Here is a 22,665-nt window from a genome sequence, read left to right as displayed (position 1 = left end):
GACCAGGGCTGTGAAGTTGGTACAAAAATCACCCGACTATGACTCCAAAATCCGCAGTTTTTGAAACCAATGACTGACCCAAAATTGCTCCGACTCCTTGACTCCACCTCCTTAGCCTAATAATTTCCAGGGCTGTGGAGTTGGGACAAAAATCATCCAACTCTTCAATTATGAAACCACCATCTCCAACAGGTAACCCAAAATCGCTCCAACTCCACAGCCCTGCTCAGGACAAAACAACGGATTCACAAAGTGCCTCAAAAAACGAGATTGTTGGTTCCACATATGGGCATGCGGGGACAGCAAGAAGAGGTAATGGACACTGAGAGGAGACAAGGGACAGTAGGCATGCAGGGACAGCAATAAGAGGTAATGGACACTGAGAGGAGACAAGGGACAGTAGGCATGCAGGGACAGTAGGAGGAGGTAATGGACACAGAGGAGACAAGGGACTGTAGGCATGCAAGTACAGTGGGAGGAGACGAGAGACAGTAGGCATGAAGGGGTAGTGGGAGGAGACTAGGGACAGAGGTTTTGCAGGAGCAGGAGACAGGGTGTTCGCAAGGGCAATGGGAGGAGATAGAGGTTTCTCGTGGCAGTGGGAAGGGACAGAGGCTTTTGCAGGGGCTGTGGGAGGAGACTAGGGACAGAGGTTTTGCAGGAGCAGTGGGAGCAGACAGGGGGTTCGCAAGGGCAATGGGAGGAGATAGAGGTTTCTCGGGGCAGTGGGAAGGGACAGAGGCTTTTGCAGGGGCTGTGGGAGGAGACACACTATTTGCAAGGGCAGTGGGTGAAGACCCAGGTCTTGAAGGGGCATGGGGGTGCGACAGAGGGATTACAGGGGCAGTGGGAGGAGACCGGGATCTTGCAAGGGCAGTGGGAGGAGACAGAGGGTTCGCATGGGCTGTGGGAGGAGACAGAGGATTTGCAGGGGCTGTGGGAAGAGGACAGGGGACTTGCAAGGACAGTGGGAGGAGATGCAATGTTTGCAGGGGCATTTGGAGAAGGCACAGGGTTTGCAGGGGCAGTGGGAGGAGACTGGGATTTCCCAAGGGCAGCAGGAGGAGACAGAGGGTTCACAGGGGCAGTGGGAGGAGACTGGGATTTCCCAAGGGCAGCAGGAGGAGACAGAGGGTTCACAGGGCCAGTGGGAAGAGACTGGGATTTCCCAAGGGCAGTGGGAGGAGACAGAGGGTTCACAAGGGCAGTGGGAGGAGAAAGAGGGTTCACAGGGGCAGTGGGAGGAGCCCGTGACCACTGAGAGGAGAAAAACAGAAGATGAGTGTTTGTAGAGGCAGTGTACGGAGAAAGTGGGTTTGCAGCAAGAAAATATGAATGGACCATTTTAAATGTGTGACAATAATTATGGTCTATTGCTTGGCCTTAATGGAAAAAGAAAAATTGCTTCTTTCTGGTGATCTTTATTTAGTTTAACTGCTCAGCCAAGCTGTGCAGATTTATAAACCTCCTGAGGCACCACATTTCAAGCAGAAAAAAAATCCCTAAAAACATTCCCAGTAAATTCTTCAAAACAGGTTTGGGCACCACAATGATGGAACATGATCTCCACCTTGTGGGAAATGTTAGAAGTTCCTGCAAGTATTTATTGTAAGAGGTTTTAGGTAGTTTTTCTTTCTAAAGGTTAACAGCGTCACATGACTGCAAACAAACGCATTCACGATGAAAGAATGTTGTCGGAAAATGGGGCAAAAAAAACAACTAACCGGGAAGCTGGTAAACCACTTCAAGGTGACTAAAGATTATAAAGAACTTCGAGGCTGAGGCATCATTGCAGCAATAGAGTAAAGGTGACCACACATCAGGTGACTTGGTGGCTAATCGACCATCCGTTTAGAATATTATAATCAAATTGGATGAAAATCTGTGCCGCCAAGTGCATGACCGACTGACAAAGCAACCAATTTCAAAGCAAAAATTGGTTGCATTGTCGATCGTGCCTGCTGGAAGATGTCGGGCCGAAGTTGGTTGGTCAGGTGTGCGGTGGAACGGTGGCCGATTCTGGAACGAGCAACGAAATGATAAAACCCCCACCGCTGCTGTCGTTATATATAAATGTGCCCCCCCCCCCTTCCCATATGTGCATTTATACATTACCTGTCCTGTAGCAGCCTTTGCGCGGTGTCCGTCCATCTCTCCGGGATGTAACAGCCACATAAACGCTGGCGGTGACGTCAGACCCTATGCTCCATCAGCGTGTATGTAGCTGTTAGAACCTGGCGAGTTGGATGGGCACCACACAGAGGCTGCTACCGGACAGGTAATGTATAAATGCACACGTGGCACTGACATCACACTGTGGGAGGGGCTTCATCACTGTATCACATGCCTGTTATGATCTGTTGGAGAAAAGGTAAAGCTTTCTTGAGGGAAAGGGGATATCAGCCACTGATTGTGATGAAGTTGGGGAGGCTGCCATATTTATTTCCTGTTAAACAATACCAGTTGCCTGGCAACCCTGACAAGCATGCAGCTAGTCTCGTCAGATCTGACAATGTCAGAAACACCTGATCTGCTGCATGCTTGTTCAGGGGCTATGGCTAAAAGTATTAGAGGCAGAGGATCAGCAGGAAGCCAGGAAACGGGTATTGATCAAAAGGAAGTAAATATGGCAGCCTCCCTAAGCCTCAAGCCTCAGTTGTTCTTTAAATACATTTGCACAGCCTGGCGCCAGAAATATTGCATTCTTCTATTTTTTATGATTTGTTTTTCTGTATGAGTTGTCTTTTTTACAAGAGGTCATAAAATGGACCATGCCTGGTGGGGTTTTTTTCGCCTTCCTCTGGATCAACAGGGGTATGTGGGGGACGGGCTGGAGTTGTACTTTGTACTGGTTGAACTCGATGGACGTATGTCTTTTTTCAGCCAAAATAACTATGTAACTATGTAATTGTTGAAATACTGTATAATTGATTTATTTAACGGTGTGAAAACAGCCCGTGAAAGTGCGGGGGAATAGGAAAATGAAAGTAGCCAGTCTGTTACTAGAAACTGAAAGTATTCTGGTAATGGGTGCGGCTAAAAGCATATGTATGCAATTAAAGAGACTGAAGTCTCCAAAAAATGATGTTTTTACTTTAAAAACCTCATTAACATTATCGCCCCTCTTAAAGAGACACTGAAGCGAAAAAAAAATAGGATATAGTGAATTGGTTGTGTACTATGAATAATTACTAGAAGATTAGCAGCAAAGAAAATATTCTCATATTTTTATTTTCAGGTATATAGTGTTTTTTCTAACATTGCATCATTCTATAATATGTGCAGATTACACAACACTCAGCATTCAAAATGAGTCTTTCAGAGCAGTCTGTGAAGTAATGACCTCTCCTCTAGCAGAGAAAAAGTAAATAGTCCAGGAACAGTTGAGATAATAAAAAAGTCAGATAACAGCCCTCTCCACGACTAACTTAAGCAGCCCATACACTCAGCCGATTTTCTGGCCGACCGATCGATCCCGATCGATCGATCAATCGATTGCAAATCGGTTGGCCAATCGACCGATCGACGGCCGATTTCGATCGATTTCGATGGATTTCCATCGAACTTGCAGGGTGGAAAATTTAGGTCGATCTAATGAGATTGCTTATCAGTTTGCATTGGCCTTAATGGAAATCTGATGGCAAAAAAATGCCATCAGATCGAATTTCAATAGATTTCAAACTGAAATCTATTGGAATTCTATCCTGGTAAAAAATGTTCTAAAAACGCATCAGATAGATCATCAGATGCATTTCTTATCTATCTGCTGCCAATCTGACGAGTGTATGGGCACCTTTAGTCAGAGAGCTTAATGGCTTGTTTGCATAGTGATAACAACTGGAGTTTCTCAACTCTTCTTGTACTGGAAACAATTAGACTGATGTATCTGATCTTAATGTTTTATTTCTTAGCTGTGCTACACATACAAATCATAACATCATCATTTTTTTTTTTTCGTTTCAGTGTCTCTTTAAAGAGACTCTGAAGTCTCCAAAAAAATCTCTGCGGCTTAAAACACCCTAAGTCCCCCCCAAACTCTCTGGGGTACTTCGCAGGCTCCTTCCGCATAGAGGCAGAGCATTTGGCTGCAGCTTTGCCTCTATGCGTGTCAATCAGCGCGGATCGCCGCCGCTCCCCCGCCCCTCAGTCTTCCTGCACTGAGAGGGGCGGGGAGAGGCGGAGATCAGCGCTGATTGACGCGCATAGAATCGGCAGCAAAATCCACGACCAAGAAAGTTGTGGAATTTGCGGGGGTGTTTGGGGTGATTTAGAGTGTTTTCAGCCGCGGTTCTGCGGCGATTTAAAGTCTAAAGCCAAAAGTGGAGAAAAAAAATTAAACATACTTACCTAAAGAGAGAGGGAAGGTTCTGGGTCCTATAGAGCCTTCCAGTTCCTCTCCTTGTCCAGGCGTCCCTGCGCTAGTTCACGTCTCCCTCTGGTGGGTCAGAGGCTGCTTTAAAGTGGATCCGAGATAAACTTTTACTCATTGCATAACTGTGTTCCTTTCATACAGTTTATAGGGCATTCCTCAAACCAAACACTTTTTTTAATTTTATTTTAATACTCTAATTCCCTATAAACTAAACAAGCCATGCCCACAGGTTCTCCAGAGTGCCTTGGCACTCTCAGCCTTAGTAGCAAGGGCTTATCGGAGCTCAGTCTGGGTAGGAGGAGGTTACTAGCCAGAGATTACAGAGGCAGAGGGGAGGAGGGAGGAGTGGAGGGGATGGAGCAAAGGGCTGCAGATGTTATCAGTTTGCCTGTGTTAAATGTGACAAACAGAACATGGCTGCCCTCATTGTATCACAGGAATAAATGATCATAAACTGTTGAAGCTGTTTGCAGCTAGATTTGCTGTGTAAACTATCTAAACTTTACATAAGTCATAGAGACAAGTCACTTGTCATAGTTAGTTTTTCGTCTCAGATCTGCTTTAATGCACACTTGTCCTCTAGGTGTGGGCAGGTTAGACGTGGCAATCAGTGAAGCATCAGAAAGTTGTGGAGATAAGAAAAGCAAATATAAAGAAGAGCATGAAGGGCGCACAGCATTCAAGGTTTCGATTAAAAGTGTTATTGAGGCTACAAGTGAAAGTGAAAGTATAACACAACTAACGTTCTGACACGCTCAGATATATGTACGTTACTCCAGGGCAGATACCCATCAGCAGTCAACCTCTCCCACGCAAGAGGCACTCAAAGTATATAAAACACTTTAAAATCAATAAAATGAAAAAAAGATTGAGGTGGCCTACCTCACAGACGACAAACTCACTTTAGGTAAGGAAGTTTAATTGAATATTAAGCACAGGCAACGTGTTTCGCGGGACCATGCCCACTTCCTCAGGCCAAATAAAAGCGCCCTAGCAGTATGTATGCTGCATTCGGGGCGCCTCTCAGTACTACATGGGAAATTACAAATGAATTCCTCTCAACACATCACAAGGAAGGGGCGTGGCATGTACCATAAAGAGAGGTCAATGTAGGAAGGGGCGTGGCATGTACCATAAAGAGAGGTCAATGTAGGAAGGGGCGTGGCATGTACCATAAAGAGAGGACAATGTAGGAAGGGGAGTGGAATGTGCCATAATGAGAAGTAAATGTAGGAAGGGGTGTGGCATGTGCCATAATGAGAAGTCAATGTAGTCGAAGTACGACTAGGGGTTAAATAATGCTTCTGATCCTCCATAAAGCAGCCACAGCCGTTCTGCCCTTCTTGGAGGAGACGGGTAAAGGGAGAGAGAGAGAGAGGGAGAGAGAGAGATAGAATACTTTAAAGGTGGCCATACATCTAGCGATTTGGCTGTACAATCAACGATTCGATTCGATAATTTTATAGAAGAGAGAGAGAGAGAGAGAGAGAGAGAGAGAGAATAGAGAGTGTTCCAGAATTCACAATCGATGAAAAGTGGCTGATTGTATGTCGACCAGCTTACTCGATCGAGCAGGATGCAAGATATCGGTCGATTGCACAGGAATTGGAGGCACAACATTGGTCAGATCAATTAGTGTTAATCGCATAGGATATCGCTTGTAGTGTGTGGGCCACTACCTCCCTGGTGGTAACACTGATCTGAGCTCGGGGTATGAAAAATGAGCTGCTGGTACAAGTAGTCTTGAGCACATGAGCCACTGTATCTGGTAGTGGTTTTTATATTTAAAATAAACTTGGTTAGCTAAATGTTGACGGCAATGATGCCAGTATATGTTGCCTCAGAGCTGCTGGCATCAAATATTTGATCATGTGTATACCCTCTGCTTTTGCAGACCCTATTGTACTATGTACTACTCCTATGTTAAAGGAATACTATCGATTCACATATTTTTTTCAATTGACACAGGAATTGTTTGGGCAGTGCTGCTAAGTACCGGTGTATACATTTTAGTAGCAACTTCTTTATTTACTGTTATCAAAATACATTCAAACTTTACTGACGCCAAAACTGACGGCTGACTGAGCCATGAGGAGAGGGGAAATTCCCCTCACACTTGATCAGGTAACTCTATGTGTAGCTCTGTGTGTAACAGAGAAGAGAGCTCCCAACAGCTGCAGCTCCTGTGTCCTGTGTTTCTGACTGACGTGTCTGAAGAGAGCAGAGGAAATGTAACTAATTGTCACAGCTTTTCATACTGTTTTTGCTTTCAGAGGTTGATATGTTTGATATTTGCTTTCTGTAGCCTGATATGAAACTCTGGCTATGCATTGAAGCAGACACCCCTTCTGCAATTGATTTGTCCCAATATAGCTAAATCCTACCCTCAATAAATTACAGCTTTTGCCTCTGATATTTAACATGAAAAGTAGGAAAATGTTTACACAGCTACTTAGACATTATTTGTACACTGTCATTTTAGAACACTTGGGTATCGATAGTATTCCTTTAACTGCAATATTGTTAAACGCACTTTAAAATTGTATTGTTTATCTGTTTTGTATTGAAAAATTTAATAAAAACTTTTGTGAGAAAGAAAAATGAGCTGCAAGCGGTAAGCCCAAGCTCAGGTCAGGGTAAGGAATTACCTGATTTGCAGATTGTTTTGGAGTCCCGTGCGTGATCGGCGCTGCGCAGCAGGACTCCAGCCTCCCTCTTCCACTATCTGCCGCTGTCTGTGGCTTCTCTGGCCGCCGGGATCCCCATATCCACGCTCTTGTACCGGGGACTCGGCAGCCAATCAGTACGGTGGAGCAGCGGCGTGACGCAGGACCAATTTTAAAGCGGACCTGGACTTTTAGGAAGGAAAAAGTAAGCCATGTATATATACATATATAGGTTTATACATGTACCTCTTGACTCATAATTCCAGACAGAAATGCACCGTCAGGGAGATGAATAAAGTCGATCGCTTTGCCAATTGAATCAGAATCGCTAGATGTATGGCTACCTTAAGAAATCACAGATGAAAGCTTGCCCTATGGAGACAGCCGTCTCCCATACAGAGAGACACCTCCCATGGACAGCAACTCCTCTCTTCCACATGTCCATCTCCCATTTGCAGCCCATTTTTTCTATTTGCAGCCTCTTCTAAATTAAGCAACCTCCGCCCCATTGGACAGCAGGCACCCAAGGCCTGGACCGCTGAGGCCTTTCTATAAACCAAACCCAAATTCTAAGCTATAACCCAGTGAATCTGTCAGAGTCCACACCGAAGTGCTTATTGATACTTAGAGAAGCACAAATGCTAAACAAAGCAGTTTATTAGAAGTTTGTTCCTCGATGACCAGAGGGGTGTCTAGAATCCAGTCATACGGTGTAACCAGTATCCAGCCAAGATATGATTCACTACATACACCTCACCTGCTGAGCACAGAGTCTCTGCATGAGTCAATGCTGAGAGAACAACGCTGAGGAGACAGAGAGAAAACTACACGATTGCACAACGGGGAAATGAGGGAATGACTAACCAAGTCTGCTCTGACCAAAAAGGGGAAACGCCGACCACCGAGGAACATTAGGTGAAAAAGTCACACAAGCTGCACAGCAAAAACAACCTGCAGCAAAGAAGGTTCAGCCTAGGCAAAGGTTTTTATATGCATTGAGACCTCATTCACACCTAAAAACAAAACCGCGTTTTGCGTTTTAGTTCGCTGTAGTCTGGATAATCCTCCTTAAGGGGAACCTAAACAGAGAAGGATATGGATGTTTCCTTTTAAACAATACCAGTTGCTTGGCAGTCCTGCTGATCTCTTTGGTTGTAGTAGTGTCTGAATCACACACCTGAAACAAGCATGCAGCTAATCCAGTCTGACTTCAGTCAGAGCACCTGATCTGCTGCATGCTTGTTCAGGGGCTGTGGCTAAAAGTATTAGATGCACAGAATCAGCAGGAGAGTCAGGCAACTGGTATTTTAAAAGGAAGAATCCATATCCTTCTCAGTTCAAGTTATCTTTAAAGAGAACCCGAAGTGTGTTTAAAGAATGTTATCTGCATACAGAGGCTGGATCTGCCTATACAGCCCAGCCTCTGTTGCTATCCCAAACCCCACTAAGGTCCCCCTGCACTCTGCAATCCCTCATAAATCACAGCCGTGCTGTGAGGCTGTGTTTACATCTGTAGTGTCAGTCTCGGCTGCTCCCCCGCCTCCTGCAAAGCTCCGGTCCCTGCCCCCGTCCCTTCCCTCCAATCAGCAGGGAGGGAAGGGATGCAGGCGGGGACTGGAGTTCTGCAGGAGGCGGGGAGAGCAGCAGACTGACACTATAGAGATAAACACAGCCAGCTCTGACAAGCTGTTTGTCAGCAGCGTGGCTGTGATTTATGGAGGGATTGCAGAGTGCAGGGGGGACCTTAGGGGGGTTTGGGATAGCAACAGAGGCTGGGCTGTATAGGCAGATCCAGCCTCTGTATGCAGATAATATTCTTCAAACCCACCTCGGGTTCTCTTTAATTAAGACATTAGTGCCGCATTAATTAAACATTACAGCAATAACAGTACAACAGCCTCATTTACGGGAATGACAAACCTCCTCCCTGCGGCCGCGCAGCAGCTGGTGATCTCAGCCGCTCTGCAGACAAATGCTGAGGCCGTGTTCCTGGGAAAGGAAGCTGGACTTTCTGCTTTGTGAAATAGCAATAACACAGAACGCCGGGATTACACAAGCACCTGCTGGGAGCAGCGCTACAGCCCAAACCATTGTGCAACGTCTTCACGGGAAAAGAGAAAGCCAATCTCATTCTAGTCATGTGACCAAACCGCTGCGACTTTCCTGGAAGGCTTATCTGGGACACATCTGGCCACATGCATAAAGAGCCATGGAGGGGGGAAGTAACCAATTACGTTTTCCCTTTCAATTCTGCAAACACGTGGTAGTAAAAAGGGGGCATCTGATTGGCTACCAGGAACGGTTCATCTTTCAGTAATGCTATTCAATACTTCTTGGTTTATTACTATCAGCCCCATGCAGGATACACATGCTTAATCGGCCTCATGGATGAGGACAGCTGGTCAACCCTTACTTAGGGTGACATATCTGGAAACAAACACTGTACAGGTATGCTGCTTGGCTATAACCGATCAATGGAAACGAGACATGGGTGACAATAAGCAGATAAGCAAGGCAGGGGCAAACCCAGGATTCTCAAGGGGGGATTCCTGAAAGGTCTCTCTCAGCCATGCACAATACAGTATAATAATATGGTAGGAAATCTTGCTGGGTACACATAATGTAATTTCCCGTCCGACTTACAGGATCTGACAATTATTTCCTGAATGTCCGATCTGCTCCCGATCAAAAACTGAATTGTTTAGGAGCAGTTTGCATACAGATAATAATGAGGACAGACAACATTGGTAATGAAGGGGAAAGTAAATCATTCACCCAGCAGGGGCACAGGGCTGTGTTCATACCTGACTCTGTGCTCTTTTAAAGAGAAACTGCGACCAAGAATTGAACTTTATCCCAATCAGTAGCCGATACCCCCTTTTACATGAGAAACCTATTCCTTTTCACAAACAGACCATCAGGGGGCGCTGTATGACCCGATATTGTGGTGAAACCCCTCCCACAAGAAACTGGGGACCGTGGTACTCCTGGCAGTTTCCTGTCTGTGAACCTTGTTGCATTGTGGGAAATAACTGTTTACAGCTGTTTCCAACCGCCAAAACAGCAAGCAGCAGCTACATCACCTGCCAGCAGTAAAAATGTCACCATGTAATAAATGTCAGAATGTAAATTGGGGATTTAAAAGATTTTACAATGGGCAAACACTGACTAAATCATTTATACATAATTATTGTAAAAATGAAGCACTTTTTTATTACATTATTTTTACTGGAGTTCCTCTTTAAGCTCCCCAGAGCTGCTCCATGCTCTGTATACACGCTGCTGCGCCATGCTCTGTACACACGCTGCTGCTCCATGCTCTGTACACACACTGCTGCTCCATGCTCTGTACACACGCTGCTGCTTCATCCAAAGTCAACTGTAGCTGGGAAAGAAAGGGGACGGGGCTGTGAGCTGCAGGATACCTGTAGCTATTCTGGTGTCTCACCTTGTGCCTGTCCCCGGACACTGCACCAACCTGAGGGGGGATTCTGGGCAGCTGTAATCCCCCCCTGCGTTTGCCTATGCAAGGGGACCCCAACGGCGTGAGGATAAAGAAAATAAAGTAAAGGACTCATCATTGCAGTATCACTGCACAGAGTCTTGGCCAAGACAGCCCAGAACGATTGTCTATGACGATTTTTCGCTACTTTTAAAAGGGACCCTGCTATATCCAGATAGCGATTTTGTGGAAGACCGTCCATTATTGGGTACGGTGTGAGCTTAACCTATCTGCACAGGATGATTTATAGATACTATGCTCAATTCACAATACACATATTATAGACCAACAGACATGGCAAAGTGGAGCTGACCTCTTGCACAGGACAGAAGGAAAACAGAGAAATGCACCCTGTGTGTATTTAGAGAGTTTAGCCTGTCTAATCCAACCTCATCTGTGACTAATCACAACTGTAATTTGATCTCTCAGGCTGTGTCAACTGGCTGCCTCGGCAGAGCAGCTAATTTGTAACCACAGGATGATAACCCTGTGTCTCCTTCCATGACAGCAGGAAGTAGACACTCTGCAGAGTTATATCAGCTGTAACAAAGAAATGTCTTTATGTAAAGTGGACCTGAACTCAGAACTTCCCCTCTGCTCTAAAAGATAAGAAACAGCATAAGAGCCTTTATAGAAAAATATTTCTTTGTTACAGCTGATACATATCCTGCAAGAAATCTGCTGTGTGTCTACTTACTGCTGTCACGGAAGCAGATATATTGTTATCATCTTGTGTTTACCAATTAGCGCTCTGCAGTTGAAAATCCTGAATTGACACAGCTGAGAGATCAAATTACAACTTGTGATTTTATATTTTAATTTTTAATGATTTGAAATGAAATAAACAAAAAGTTCACTGTTTTTGGAGGAGGCGGACAGGATTTATTTCCATTTCTGTTTTAAAGAAAAGGAATCTGGAAATCAAAAAAACCCGAAAAATGAAAACATGAGGAACATTCTGACCGCTCTGGTGACAATGTGTTCCCTGCTCAGTGTGCAAGTGAAATACTGAGGGGTCCTCACGGTCTACGGGGGGCTGGAGGAAGCAAGACAGACCACATTTTAATGTTATGCCTCTGCGCAGGGTCTCTTTAATTGAGGGAGGAGAGAGGCCTATTTCTCAGCTCTTGCCCCGTGAGTCCTTACAGGGAAAACGTATCAGGTCTCTCATATGTTCCACTCACTGCCATAACCGGCTAGCAGAGCAGGATCACCCACAAGGCAACCTAGGCAGGTGCCTGGGGCCTAATGGGTGTCAAGGGGCCTACCTGCCAACTCCTCTAAACCCTCTCCATCTCAGAGGGGGAGCCACAGCTACTACCTTGTGTAGGGCCCTGTTACAGCTTAATCCCCCCCTGCCTGCTAGTATACAAGTTTTCTGCTATAGGTAACCTACAAGAATAAGAAGGTTCCCGGGCCTATTCTCTGCTCCCTCCGTGAATCTCAAAGCCAAATATTTCACTCACCGACATTCTGTTCTCAAGAGGTTTTCTTTTTTCACTGTGCCCCAAGATTTCAAACTCTGAAGAGGATCCCTATACAAGGAAAGCATAGGATTAAAGAGGATCTGTAAGTTTGAAAAAAAACAAAACTTGCCTCGAGGAGGGGAATGCGTCTGGATTCCCCCCCCCCCCCCCCCAACTAGCCCCGATCCAGCACTGGCAGTCCTGAAAAAAATCAAAACAATAATTTATGCTTGCCAAAGCAGGCGCACTAGCCGATTCCCGATGACCCCATCAAGCTCGGTTATTTCCGCCAGAGCCCGAGTGGAAAGCTGCTAGTGCGCCTGTGTGCAGTGGCAACAGGCAGGGCCGGATTTAAGCCAGAGGAGGAAAGGGGAAGCCTCTTTAGGATCCAGAGGCTTCCACCTCCTGAGGTAAGTACACCCCAGCAGCGCTTTGTTTTACTTCAGGATCACTTTCATTATATGGGACACAATAGGCCCAATTTGCTCTTCTCAATTTACTGAATTCTGAGAGGTGGATTTCTTGGCCAAGGCCCATCTAACGTGTGTACAAGGCTTCAAGGCGAACATGAAGTCAATAGATACTCACCACCTTCAACTGTGGATGCTCCAGAGACTTCCCCGATTCTTAAGGACCCCTCCCCTGCTGGCCGGGCGTGTCTTCATCCGTGATGCCTGCCGAGTACGGATGTGGGCGCATTGCGCAGGCACCAGTAGGGTTCACATCTGCTCAGTAGCATGGAGCCACTAATGCTCGGAGGGAAAAGCTATGTAACATGTGGATCCAGGGCACTGCTCAGGCTGTACTTTACACCTGCACAGTGAGGCCGTGCATGGAGGGGGCGTGGCCGTTAGCAATATTGAGCATTAATGTTAGATATTGTAACAAAGGTCCCAGCGCAGGAATGGAGGGGCGTAGCAAGATCGGGGAAGCTTCTGAACTATCCAGAGGCCTCCCTCTACTGAAGTAAGTATCTAATTTATTTTTTGTAATCCTAACCTCAGGTACCCTTTAATTTGTACTAGCTGAGTGGATGATTGCGTTACATTCTTCCTGCACCATACAGGTCTCTTTATTAGTCCAACAATGGATGGAGCTCTGATAGACAACACTAAAGGACTGAACGGTTGTATAAAAGTCTCTCACTAAGCTATTCACTTCACTATCCCACAAAGGAAGGCAAATCCGAACAGTCCACATCACCAGCATGAGGGAGGGGCTATAGAAGCTTGCTCCTCCTTCCTCCCATACGTTCTCTGCTGACATCCTCCGGATCCCGATGCAGGTCATGTGATCAGGTATGCGGCATAGAGGGAATGGCTACAAGGTCAAGAGGAGACCTGGTACAGCAGGAACAGGTAAATATTACACTGCTCAATGCCCCCACAAAGCCAAGCAATGGTGGAGGGGAGGGTGAACACCCTGTGCCTGGCCAGGAAGGAGGGAGGGGGGGGGGGGCATGGGAGTACTTATGTTAGAGGGTCTCATGGAAAATATTCATGGGGGTCCTGGAAGCATCTTGTTATGCCCCCCCTCCACATCACAGGAGAACGGTCTCAGATCCAGGGGTACCATAACAAGTGAAGGCCATCAGGACAACTTAGGCTACTCACACTTCCTGGAGATTTCTGGTTGGTCTTCAGGTGGAATTTCGATTCCATATCTTTTACAGTCTCCATCTTGACGTGTAAGAAATCATCTACTTGCTCTTGTTCTGTAACAGATTGGCCAGAGTTCATGAGATTAGTCAGAATGGGTGCAGAGTTTAGGACATACAGACAAGTATAATATTCCCCATCTCCCACCCATTATCTGGTCACCACTGAGGTCAGCAATATAGGACTTCTCACAAGTAATTGGTCTCTCCTCAGACCTGGCAGTCACCTGGCTGCTCTTTCCTGGGGCTCTAAGATAGGACTGGGAGAGATGAAGGTTGGGGAAAGAGTTGCCATCACCAACTCTGCAGAAGTCAACAACTGCCCTCCCGAGCCAGAGGAGGACGCAGCGATCACATGACTGTCCTCCCGAGCCAGAGGAAGACGCAACAATAACATGGATTGTCCTACTAAGCCAGAGGAGGATGCAGCAATAACAGGATTGTCCTACAAAGCTAGAGGAGGACGAAGCAATAACATGTTTGTCCTACTAAGCCAGAGGAGGAAAACCGCAATAACAAGACTGTGCTCCCGAGCCAGAGAAAGACGTAGCGATCACATGACTGACCTCCCAAACCAGAGGAAGACGTAGCGATCACATGACTGACCTCCCAAACCAGAGGAAGACGTAGCGATCACATGCCTGACCTCCCAAACCAGAGGTAGACGTAGCGATCACATGCCTGACCTCCCAAACCAGAGGAAGACACAGTGATCACATGACTGTCCTTCCAAACCAGAGGAAGACGTAGCGATCACATGACTGTTCTCCCGAGCCAGAGGAAGACATAGCGATCACATGACTGTCTTCCCGAGCCAGAGGAAGACGTAGCTATCACATGACTGTCCTCCTGAGCCAGAGGATGATGCAGCAATCCCATGACTGTCCTCCCAAACCAGAGGAAGATGCAGCGATCACATGACTGTCCAAGTATTAAAATCTGGCTACTCAAGTGTCTAGTGTACTTATACTGAATGACCATGCCTAGGAACTGTGGCATGTGTACTAACACAAACTAAGACATGGTGCACTGACTAAGAGATGGTCAATGAGATGCAAATTATTCTGAGTTGATGCAGGATTATGCAAATGATTTGCTTCTTTTTAACTGTCCCTAATAATCTGCACGGAGAAGAGAACATCAGAACTTTTTGAAGGGTACGTTTCAAGCAGAGATGTACACAGAGACTGGCAACTTTTGCAAAAAATAAATAAAAATAGTCGATATGGCAGTATTTAGGACATCAATAATTCAAGTATATTTATGACAGCTCGGTAATGTTAGTTAAGCCAAACCTGAATTTATTTTTGGCTGATTTAAAGCTGATCTGAGATGAAAAACTAAAGGCCCATACACACGTCTGATTTTTTGGAACGACGGGTCGTTTGAATGTCCCGTCGTTCAGTCGTCCGCCCGCTAAATCGGGCGTGTGTACAGACTGTCGTTCGCGTGATAAGACTGAGTTTGAGCGATCCGCCTGGCGGATAACAAGTAACTTGTCTAGATATCTTATCTAAAGTTGAGATAGTTTACACAGCATATCTAGCTGCACACAGCTTCAATAGAATATGATTAATTGTTCCTGTGATACAATGAGAGCGGCCATGTTCTGTTTGTCATCATTACACAGGTAATGTGCAACTGCATCTCCAGCCCTCAGCTCACTCTCTCCTCCTCCTCCCTCCTCCCCTCTGCCTCTGAAATCTCTGGCTAGTAACCTCCTCCTCCTCCTCCTGCCCAGACTGAGCTCCCATAAGCCCTTGCTACATGGGTCTGAGTACCTTGGCGTTTTGGAGAAGCTGTGGGCGAGGCTTGTTTAGTTTATAGAGAATTAGAGTATTAAAACAAAAATAAAAAAGTATTTGGCTTGAGGAATGCCCTATAAACTACATGTAAGGAACACAATTATGCAATGTGTAAAAGTTCATCTTGGATCCACTTTAAGTTCTGGCATGTCCTAATTGCAAAGATAATACGGTTTTACTAATGAACATTTCTCTATAATACTTCAGCGTTAATTCTTTCTCAAGCCTGTATTACACCACCATACCAAATAAAAGGCAAGCTTAAAGAGACTCCGTAACAAAAATTGCATCCTGTTTTTTATCATCCTACAAGTTCCAAAAGCTATTCTAATGTGTTCTGGCTTACTGCAGCACGTTCTACTATCACCATCTCTGTAATAAATCAATGTATCTCTCTCTTGTCAGATTTGTCAGCCTGTGTCTGGAAGGCTGCCAAGTTCTTCAGTGTTGTGGTTCTGTGATGCATCTCCCCCCTTCAGGCCCCTCTCTGCACACTGCCTGTGCATTATTTAGATTAGAGCAGCTTCTCTCTTCTCTCATCTTTTACAAGCTGGATAAATCCTCCTCTGAGCTGGCTGGGCTTTCACATACTGATGAATTACATACGGGCAGAGCTGTCTGCACTCTGCAGGAAGAAACAGCCTGACACTTCAGTGGAAGATAGCTGCAGGGGGAAAGAAACACACAAATGATCTCTTGAGATTCAAAAGGAAGGGTGTATACAGCCTGCTTGTGTATGAATGTATTTTCTATGTGTGGACATACTGTACATCAACCTACTTCCTGTTTTGGTGGCCATTTTGTTTGTTTATAAACAAACTTTTTAAAACGGTTTTAAACCACTTTTAATGCGGCGAGGAGCGGCAAAATTATGTCAGAGGGTAATAGGAGATGTCCCCTAATGCACTGGTATGTTTACTTTTGTGCGATTTTAACAATACAGATTCTCTTTAAGATGGAGTAAGATGGGTCTCCAGCGTATAATGTTAATATTCAAGAATTAACATTCAATGGATCATATTCAAAATGGGAGACTGTTAGCAGTGGGGTCCCACAGGGGTCTGTTCTGGGTCCAGTGCTCTTCAATTTATTTATTAATGATCTAGTAGATGCAGTAGTGAGCAATGTTGCTATTTTTGCAGATGATACAAAATTGTGCAGAATCATCAACTCTCAGGAAGATAGTGTCATATTGCAACAGGATCTGGATAGGATGGCTATATGGGCACATACATGGCAGATGAAATTCAATGTTGACAAATATAAAGTCATGCATTTTGGTCATACCAATGGTCTAGCACCATACAAAATAAATGGGATACAGATGGGGACATCAAACTTGGAGAAGGACTTAGGAGTACTCATCGACAACAAGTTAAATAATCGTACTCAATGCCAAGCCGCTGCAGCTAAAGCTAACAAAATTTTGGGATGCATTAAAAGGGAAATAAAAACTCGAGATGCTAGCATAATATTGCCCCTGTTTAACTCTCTAGTAAGGCCACATCTAGAATATGGAATTCAGTTCTGGGCACCACATTACAAAAACGATATTGCAGTTTTAGAGCAGGTGCAGAGACGAGCAACAAAATTGTTACGTGGGATGGAAGGTCTCACTTATCAAGAAAGGTTAGATAAACTGGGTTTATTTAGTCTGGAGAAAAGACGCCTTAGAGGGGATCTAATTAACATGTATAAATACATCAGAGGGCAATATAATAGCTTGGCGGATGAACTTTTTGTCCCTAGGCCTTCTCAAAGGACTAGAGGACATGATCTGCGCATGGAGGAAAAACGTTTTAGCCATTTATTTAGGAAAGGGTTCTTTACAGTAAGAGTGATTAAGATGTGGAATGCATTGCCATGGGAAGTCGTTATGGCAAACTCTATATCTGCATTTAAAGGGGGTTTAGATGCTTACTTTGCATTGAAATACATCCATGGCTACAATTACTAGGTAATGCCCAGTGATTTTGATCCAGGATTTTATCTGATTGCCATCTGGAGTCGGGAAGGAATTTTCTCCCTTTGGGGCTAATTGGACCATGCCTTGTAAGGATTTTCGCCTTCTTCTGGATCAGCAGGGATATGTGAGGGTGCAGGCTGGTGTGCCTTCCTCTGGATCAGCAGGGATATGTGAGGGTGCAGGCTGGTGTTGTGCCTTCCTCTGGATCAGCAGGGATATGTGAGGGAGCAGGCTGGTGTTTTGCCTTCCTCTGGATCAGCAGGGATATGTGAGGGAGCAGGCTGGTGTTGTGCCTTCCTCTGGATCAGCAGGGATATGTGAGGGTGCAGGCTGGTGTATTACCTTCCTCTGGATCAGCAGGGATATGCGAGGGAGCAGGCTGGTGTTGTGCCTTCCTCTGGATCAGCAGGGATATGTGAGGGAGCAGGCTGGAGTTGTGCCTTCCTCTGGATCAGCAGGGATATGTGAGGGAGCAGGCTGGTGTTGTGCCTTCCTCTGGATCAGCAGGGATATGTGAGGGTGCAGGCTGGTGTTGTGCCTTCCTCTGGATCAGCAGGGATATGTGAGGGAGCAGGCTGGTGTTGTGCCTTCCTCTGGATCAGCAGGGATATGTGAGGGAGCAGGCTGGTGTTGTACCTTCCTCTGGATCAGCAGGGATATGTGAGGGTGCAGGCTGGTGTTGTGCCTTCCTCTGGATCAGCGGGGATATGTGAGGGAGCAGGCTGGTGTTGTACCTTCCTCTGGATCAGCAGGGATATGTGAGGGAGCGGGCTGGTGTTGTGCCTTCCTCTGGATCAGCAGGAATATGTGAGGGAGCAGGCTGGTGCTGTGCCTTCCTCTGGATCAGCAGGGATATGTGAGGGAGCAGGCTGGTGTTGTGCCTTCCTCTGGATCAGCAGGGATATGTGAGGGTGCAGGCTGGTGTTGTGCCTTCCTCTGGATCAGCAGGGATATGTGAGGGAGCAGGCTGGTGTTGTGCCTTCCTCTGGATCAGCAGGGATATGTGAGGGTGCAGGCTGGTGGTGTGCCTTCCTCTGGATCAGCAGGGATATGTGAGGGAGCAGGCTGGTGCTGTACCTTCCTCTGGATCAGCAGGGATATGTGAGGGTGCAGGCTGGTGTTGTGCCTTCCTCTGGGTCAGCAGGGATATGTGAGGGAGCAGGCTGGTGTTGTGCCTTCCTCTGGGTCAGCAGGGATATGTGAGGGAGCAGGCTGGTGTTGTACCTTCCTCTGGATCAGCAGGGATATGTGAGGGTGCAGGCTGGTGTTGTGCCTTCCTCTGGATCAGCAGGGATATGTGAGGGAGCAGGCTGGAGTTGTACCTTATTTTCTGGTTGAACTCGACGGACGTATGTCTTTTCTCAACCCAATTAACTATGTAACTATGTAAGGATGACACCATTCCAGGGAATACAAACCAGCCTTTTCTTCATATATTACTGAAGTCCAGGACCCAACAAAGCATGTCATGAAGGAAAATAATGAACCCCTGATTGCGCTACACTTGCGAAACAGGTTGGACGGAGTGCACATCGGTACAGTGGCTGTGCCCATACTGTGATTTATGGTACACTGGGCCCTGGACATATGAGTAATGAAGGAAAGGCTAGCTCAAAGGCCTGGATTTACCTCACAGGAGCCTATATTGGCACAGGTGTCCTGGTACCTTAGACTCCGCCCTCCATGACCCTACAAACCATCACCAAACTGCACTGCAAGTGTCCTGGCTTGTGCAGCTGTCACGCCTCCCTTACTTCCCTTGCCCATCATAGGTAGCTACAGGCGCCCCTTAGTATTAGGTAGCCAGACCTATCCTTAGTATTAGGTAGCCAGAGGTACCCTCAGTATTAAGTAGCTACAGGTGCCCCTGACTGACGGGAGATCTTGTCAGTGGAATGCTGAGAGCAGGTTGAGTAACCTTACACTCTCATCAGAGAAGGAGGGAGAGAGGCACTCTTGGAGGGAAGTGGGATGCCTTTCCATCATCAGGCGCCCATAGGCATGTGTCTACAGTGCCTTATGGTAAATCCGGCCCTGCTAGCTCATATAACATGGAAAAGTCTCATCCTTGAATGTTAACATCACACGCTGGAGACCTTATAATCTGGCATGGTGGTGGAATACAGACTTGAGAAAAACTAGCACTTAAAGTGACTCTGAAGTCTCTAAAAAAACATTTTTATTTCAAAAATATGTTTAATATGTTATCCCTAACTAAACCGCCGCATCCCCGCCACTATAAACTAAATCCCCCCCCAAACTCCCCTGGGCACACTACAGGGAGCGCTTTCGTGAGCGGCAGAGCTATGCGCTGCATCCCAGCCTCACACGCGTCTGCCAGTGGCACATTGCCGCCTCTCCCCGCCCCTCTCAGTCTTCCTGAGAGGGACGGGTGAGAGGCGGAGTTCTGGCATAGCCAGAGGCATAGCCCTGCCTCACAGAGAAGCGCTTAGGGCAGCAAAATCCACGCCCAAGAAAGCCATGGATTTTGCAGGAGAGAGGGACGGGGGAGTTAGGGGGGATTTAGATAGTTTATAGCGGTGGGAATGCGTCGGTTTAGTTAGGGCTAAGGTATTAAACACATTTATGAAATAAAAAGACTTTTTTTTAGGAGGCTTCAGAGTCTCTAAGTATTACACAAAATTTCAGAAGGTTCTACTTTTTTTTTTATTTGAGGATTAGTAAGGCCACATCTGGAATATGGAATTCAGTTCTGGGCACCACATTACAAAAACGATATTGCAGTTTTAGAGCAGGTGCAGAGACGAGCTACAAAATTGATACGTGGGATGGAAGGTCTCACTTACCAAGAAAGGTTAGATAAACTGGGTTTATTTAGTCTGGAGAAAAGGCACCTTAGAGGGGATCTAATTACCATGTATAAATACATCAGGCGATATAAAAGATTGGCGGATGAGCTTTTTTTCCTTCGGCCTTCTCAAAGGACTAGAGGACATGATCTGCGCATGGAGGAAAAACGTTTTAACCATTTATTTAGGAAAGGGTTCTTTACAGTAAGAGTGATTAAGATGTGGAATGCATTGCCACAGGAAGTCGTTATGGCAAACTCTATACCTGCATTTAAAGGGGGCTTAGATGCTTTCCTTGCGTTGAAAGACATCCATGGCTACAATTACTAGGTAATGCCTAATGATGTTGATCCAGGGATTTTATCTGATTGCCATCTGGAGTCGGGAAGGAATTTTTCCCTTTAGGGGCTAATTGGACCATGCCTTGTAAGGGTTTTTTCGCCTTCCTCTGGATCAACAGGGATATGTGAGGGAGCAGGCTGGTGTTGTACTTTATACTGGTTGAACTCGATGGACGTATGTCTTTTTTCAACCAAAATAACTATGTAACTATGTAACTATGATTAGACTTTGGCTGCTACTATTTGTTTTTATGTTACTCCATGCGCACACATAGTTTATTTATTGATATCAATGAACATTGTCCCCTACCCTTGCTGTACAGAGCTGCAGAATGTGTTCTTCCTGTTTTTTAGGGGGCTTCCAACTCGCTTTCTGAAAATTCTTTCTGCACAGTTCATCGAACACTTCAGATATTAAACTATATATTCCAAGCAATGAGCTATAATTACTGGAGGTCTCAAGAGATAGAAGCTTGAAATTTTGATCACTTATGGTCAGGGATTAAAGAGCGAAGATTTTTCCAACTTTTGTGCAGGTCAAGCAATGCGATCGGACTAAAAGAATTGTTCCGAAATTTGGATCAACCAACATAATGATCATTTGTTGTCGGTCGACAACGTTAACGTTTTCTGGTCGATCGCTTGGGAAATTGTACCGTTAATGGGACCTTTACAGTTGTGACCCAAACGAGAGATCGAGATACAAGTTACAAGAGAAAACTACTCCAGTAAATACTAGACAGATCCTTAAAGGGAACCAGAGACGAAGCATCCTCATGTATTTTACCATATATATCAGTGGGAACATTAGAGAAAACACCTACCCTGCTCTCTGTTTCATCGTTCACTGCTCAGCCTGCTTGTTATCAGCCCTGATAAACTCCCAGACTGAGCATTCAGTGTGGCTTTGCTATAATGACTCAGCTATAATGATTCCTGAGCGCAGCCCTAAAGGGGCAGGCTTGGGCTTGAAAAAAGACAACAGAGAAGACAGACTCAGCTATAATGATTCCTGAGCAAAGCCAGACTGAATGCCAGTCTGGGATTTTATCAGGGCTGATAACAGGCAGGCTGAGCAGTGAAGAATGAAACAGAGAGCAGGGAAGGTGTTTTCTCTAATATTCCCACTGATATCTATGGTAAAATACATGAGGGTGCTTCCTCTCTGGTTCCCTTTAAAACTGTAGTTCACCTTTTCGTAATGTATTTATGAGCAAGAGCTTTGAAAAAAATGCATATAAAAATTTGCTGCAAGAGATCAGGTTTTAACTAAGGGCTGTTTTACACAGAAAATCAAGATTCTACACTGGGCACACTGCAATATGATTTTCATGCAATCGTGTGTGTTTCAATGCGATATTGCATTTGTAATATTTCAATGGGGAGAAAATAATGAAAACAGGCAAATCCAGGGCCGGATTTACCATAAGGCAAGGTAGGCACGTGCCTACAGGCCCCTGATGATGGGAAGGCAGCTCACTCCCGTCCCCTCCCTCCTCCCTCCCTCCTTCCCTATGCAGAGTGCCGAGCAGAGTGTTACTCACCCAGCTCTCGGCATTCCACCAATCAGATCTCCCTTCAGTCAGGAGCACTTCTAGCTACTTAATACTGAGGTTACCTAGGCTGCCAAATACTAAGGGACATCTGCAGCTACCTATGACAGGCAAGGGAAGCAAGGGAAGTAAGGGAGACGTGACAGCTGGGACAGCCAGCACACTTGCGGTGCGGTTCAGTGGAAGTTTGCAGGTTCATGGAGGGCGGAGTCTAAGGTGCCAGGACATCTGTGCCTATAGGCTCCTGTGATGTAAGTCTGGGCCTAGGCAAATCGCATAGCACTGTGTTTCCTGTGACTTTAACCAATGCGCAACACAAATATGCTGAACGCGCTGCATTTGTGTCCGGTGTAAAACTGAGATAGCATCAGTGCAAAAAAGGCAACGCAGTAACCAGAATAACTGAGGTGCCCTCGAGACTGGCAAAAAATTTAAAAATCGGATGGAATCAGAGTCAGTGGAATACAGCTTAAACGCTGAGCTGAGCTCGGGCTATGCCGCGCAGGAGGATTTCTCAGGCCCTGCTG

At 45.8% G+C, this 22,665-nt stretch overlaps 1 protein-coding gene across 3 annotated transcripts in view; it reads right to left on the bottom strand.

Annotated features, from left to right (window-relative positions):
• TNIP1 (TNFAIP3 interacting protein 1) overlaps positions 1-22,665 on the bottom strand; it is a 167,037-nt gene that overhangs the window by 69,441 nt on the left and 74,931 nt on the right. For all 3 annotated transcript variants that reach the window (XM_068278378.1, XM_068278376.1, XM_068278377.1), the window contains exons 4-5: positions 13,620-13,720; positions 12,007-12,075 (exon numbers count right to left, since the gene is read on the bottom strand). In XM_068278378.1, the coding sequence (XP_068134479.1) occupies positions 12,007-12,075; positions 13,620-13,720 (170 nt within the window). The remainder of the gene's footprint in view (positions 1-12,006; positions 12,076-13,619; positions 13,721-22,665) is intronic.

The sequence above is a fragment of the Hyperolius riggenbachi genome, chromosome 3, assembly GCF_040937935.1.
Source record: "Hyperolius riggenbachi isolate aHypRig1 chromosome 3, aHypRig1.pri, whole genome shotgun sequence".
NCBI lineage: Eukaryota > Metazoa > Chordata > Amphibia > Anura > Hyperoliidae > Hyperolius > Hyperolius riggenbachi.
This window is presented reverse-complemented; position numbering and strand designations above follow the sequence as displayed.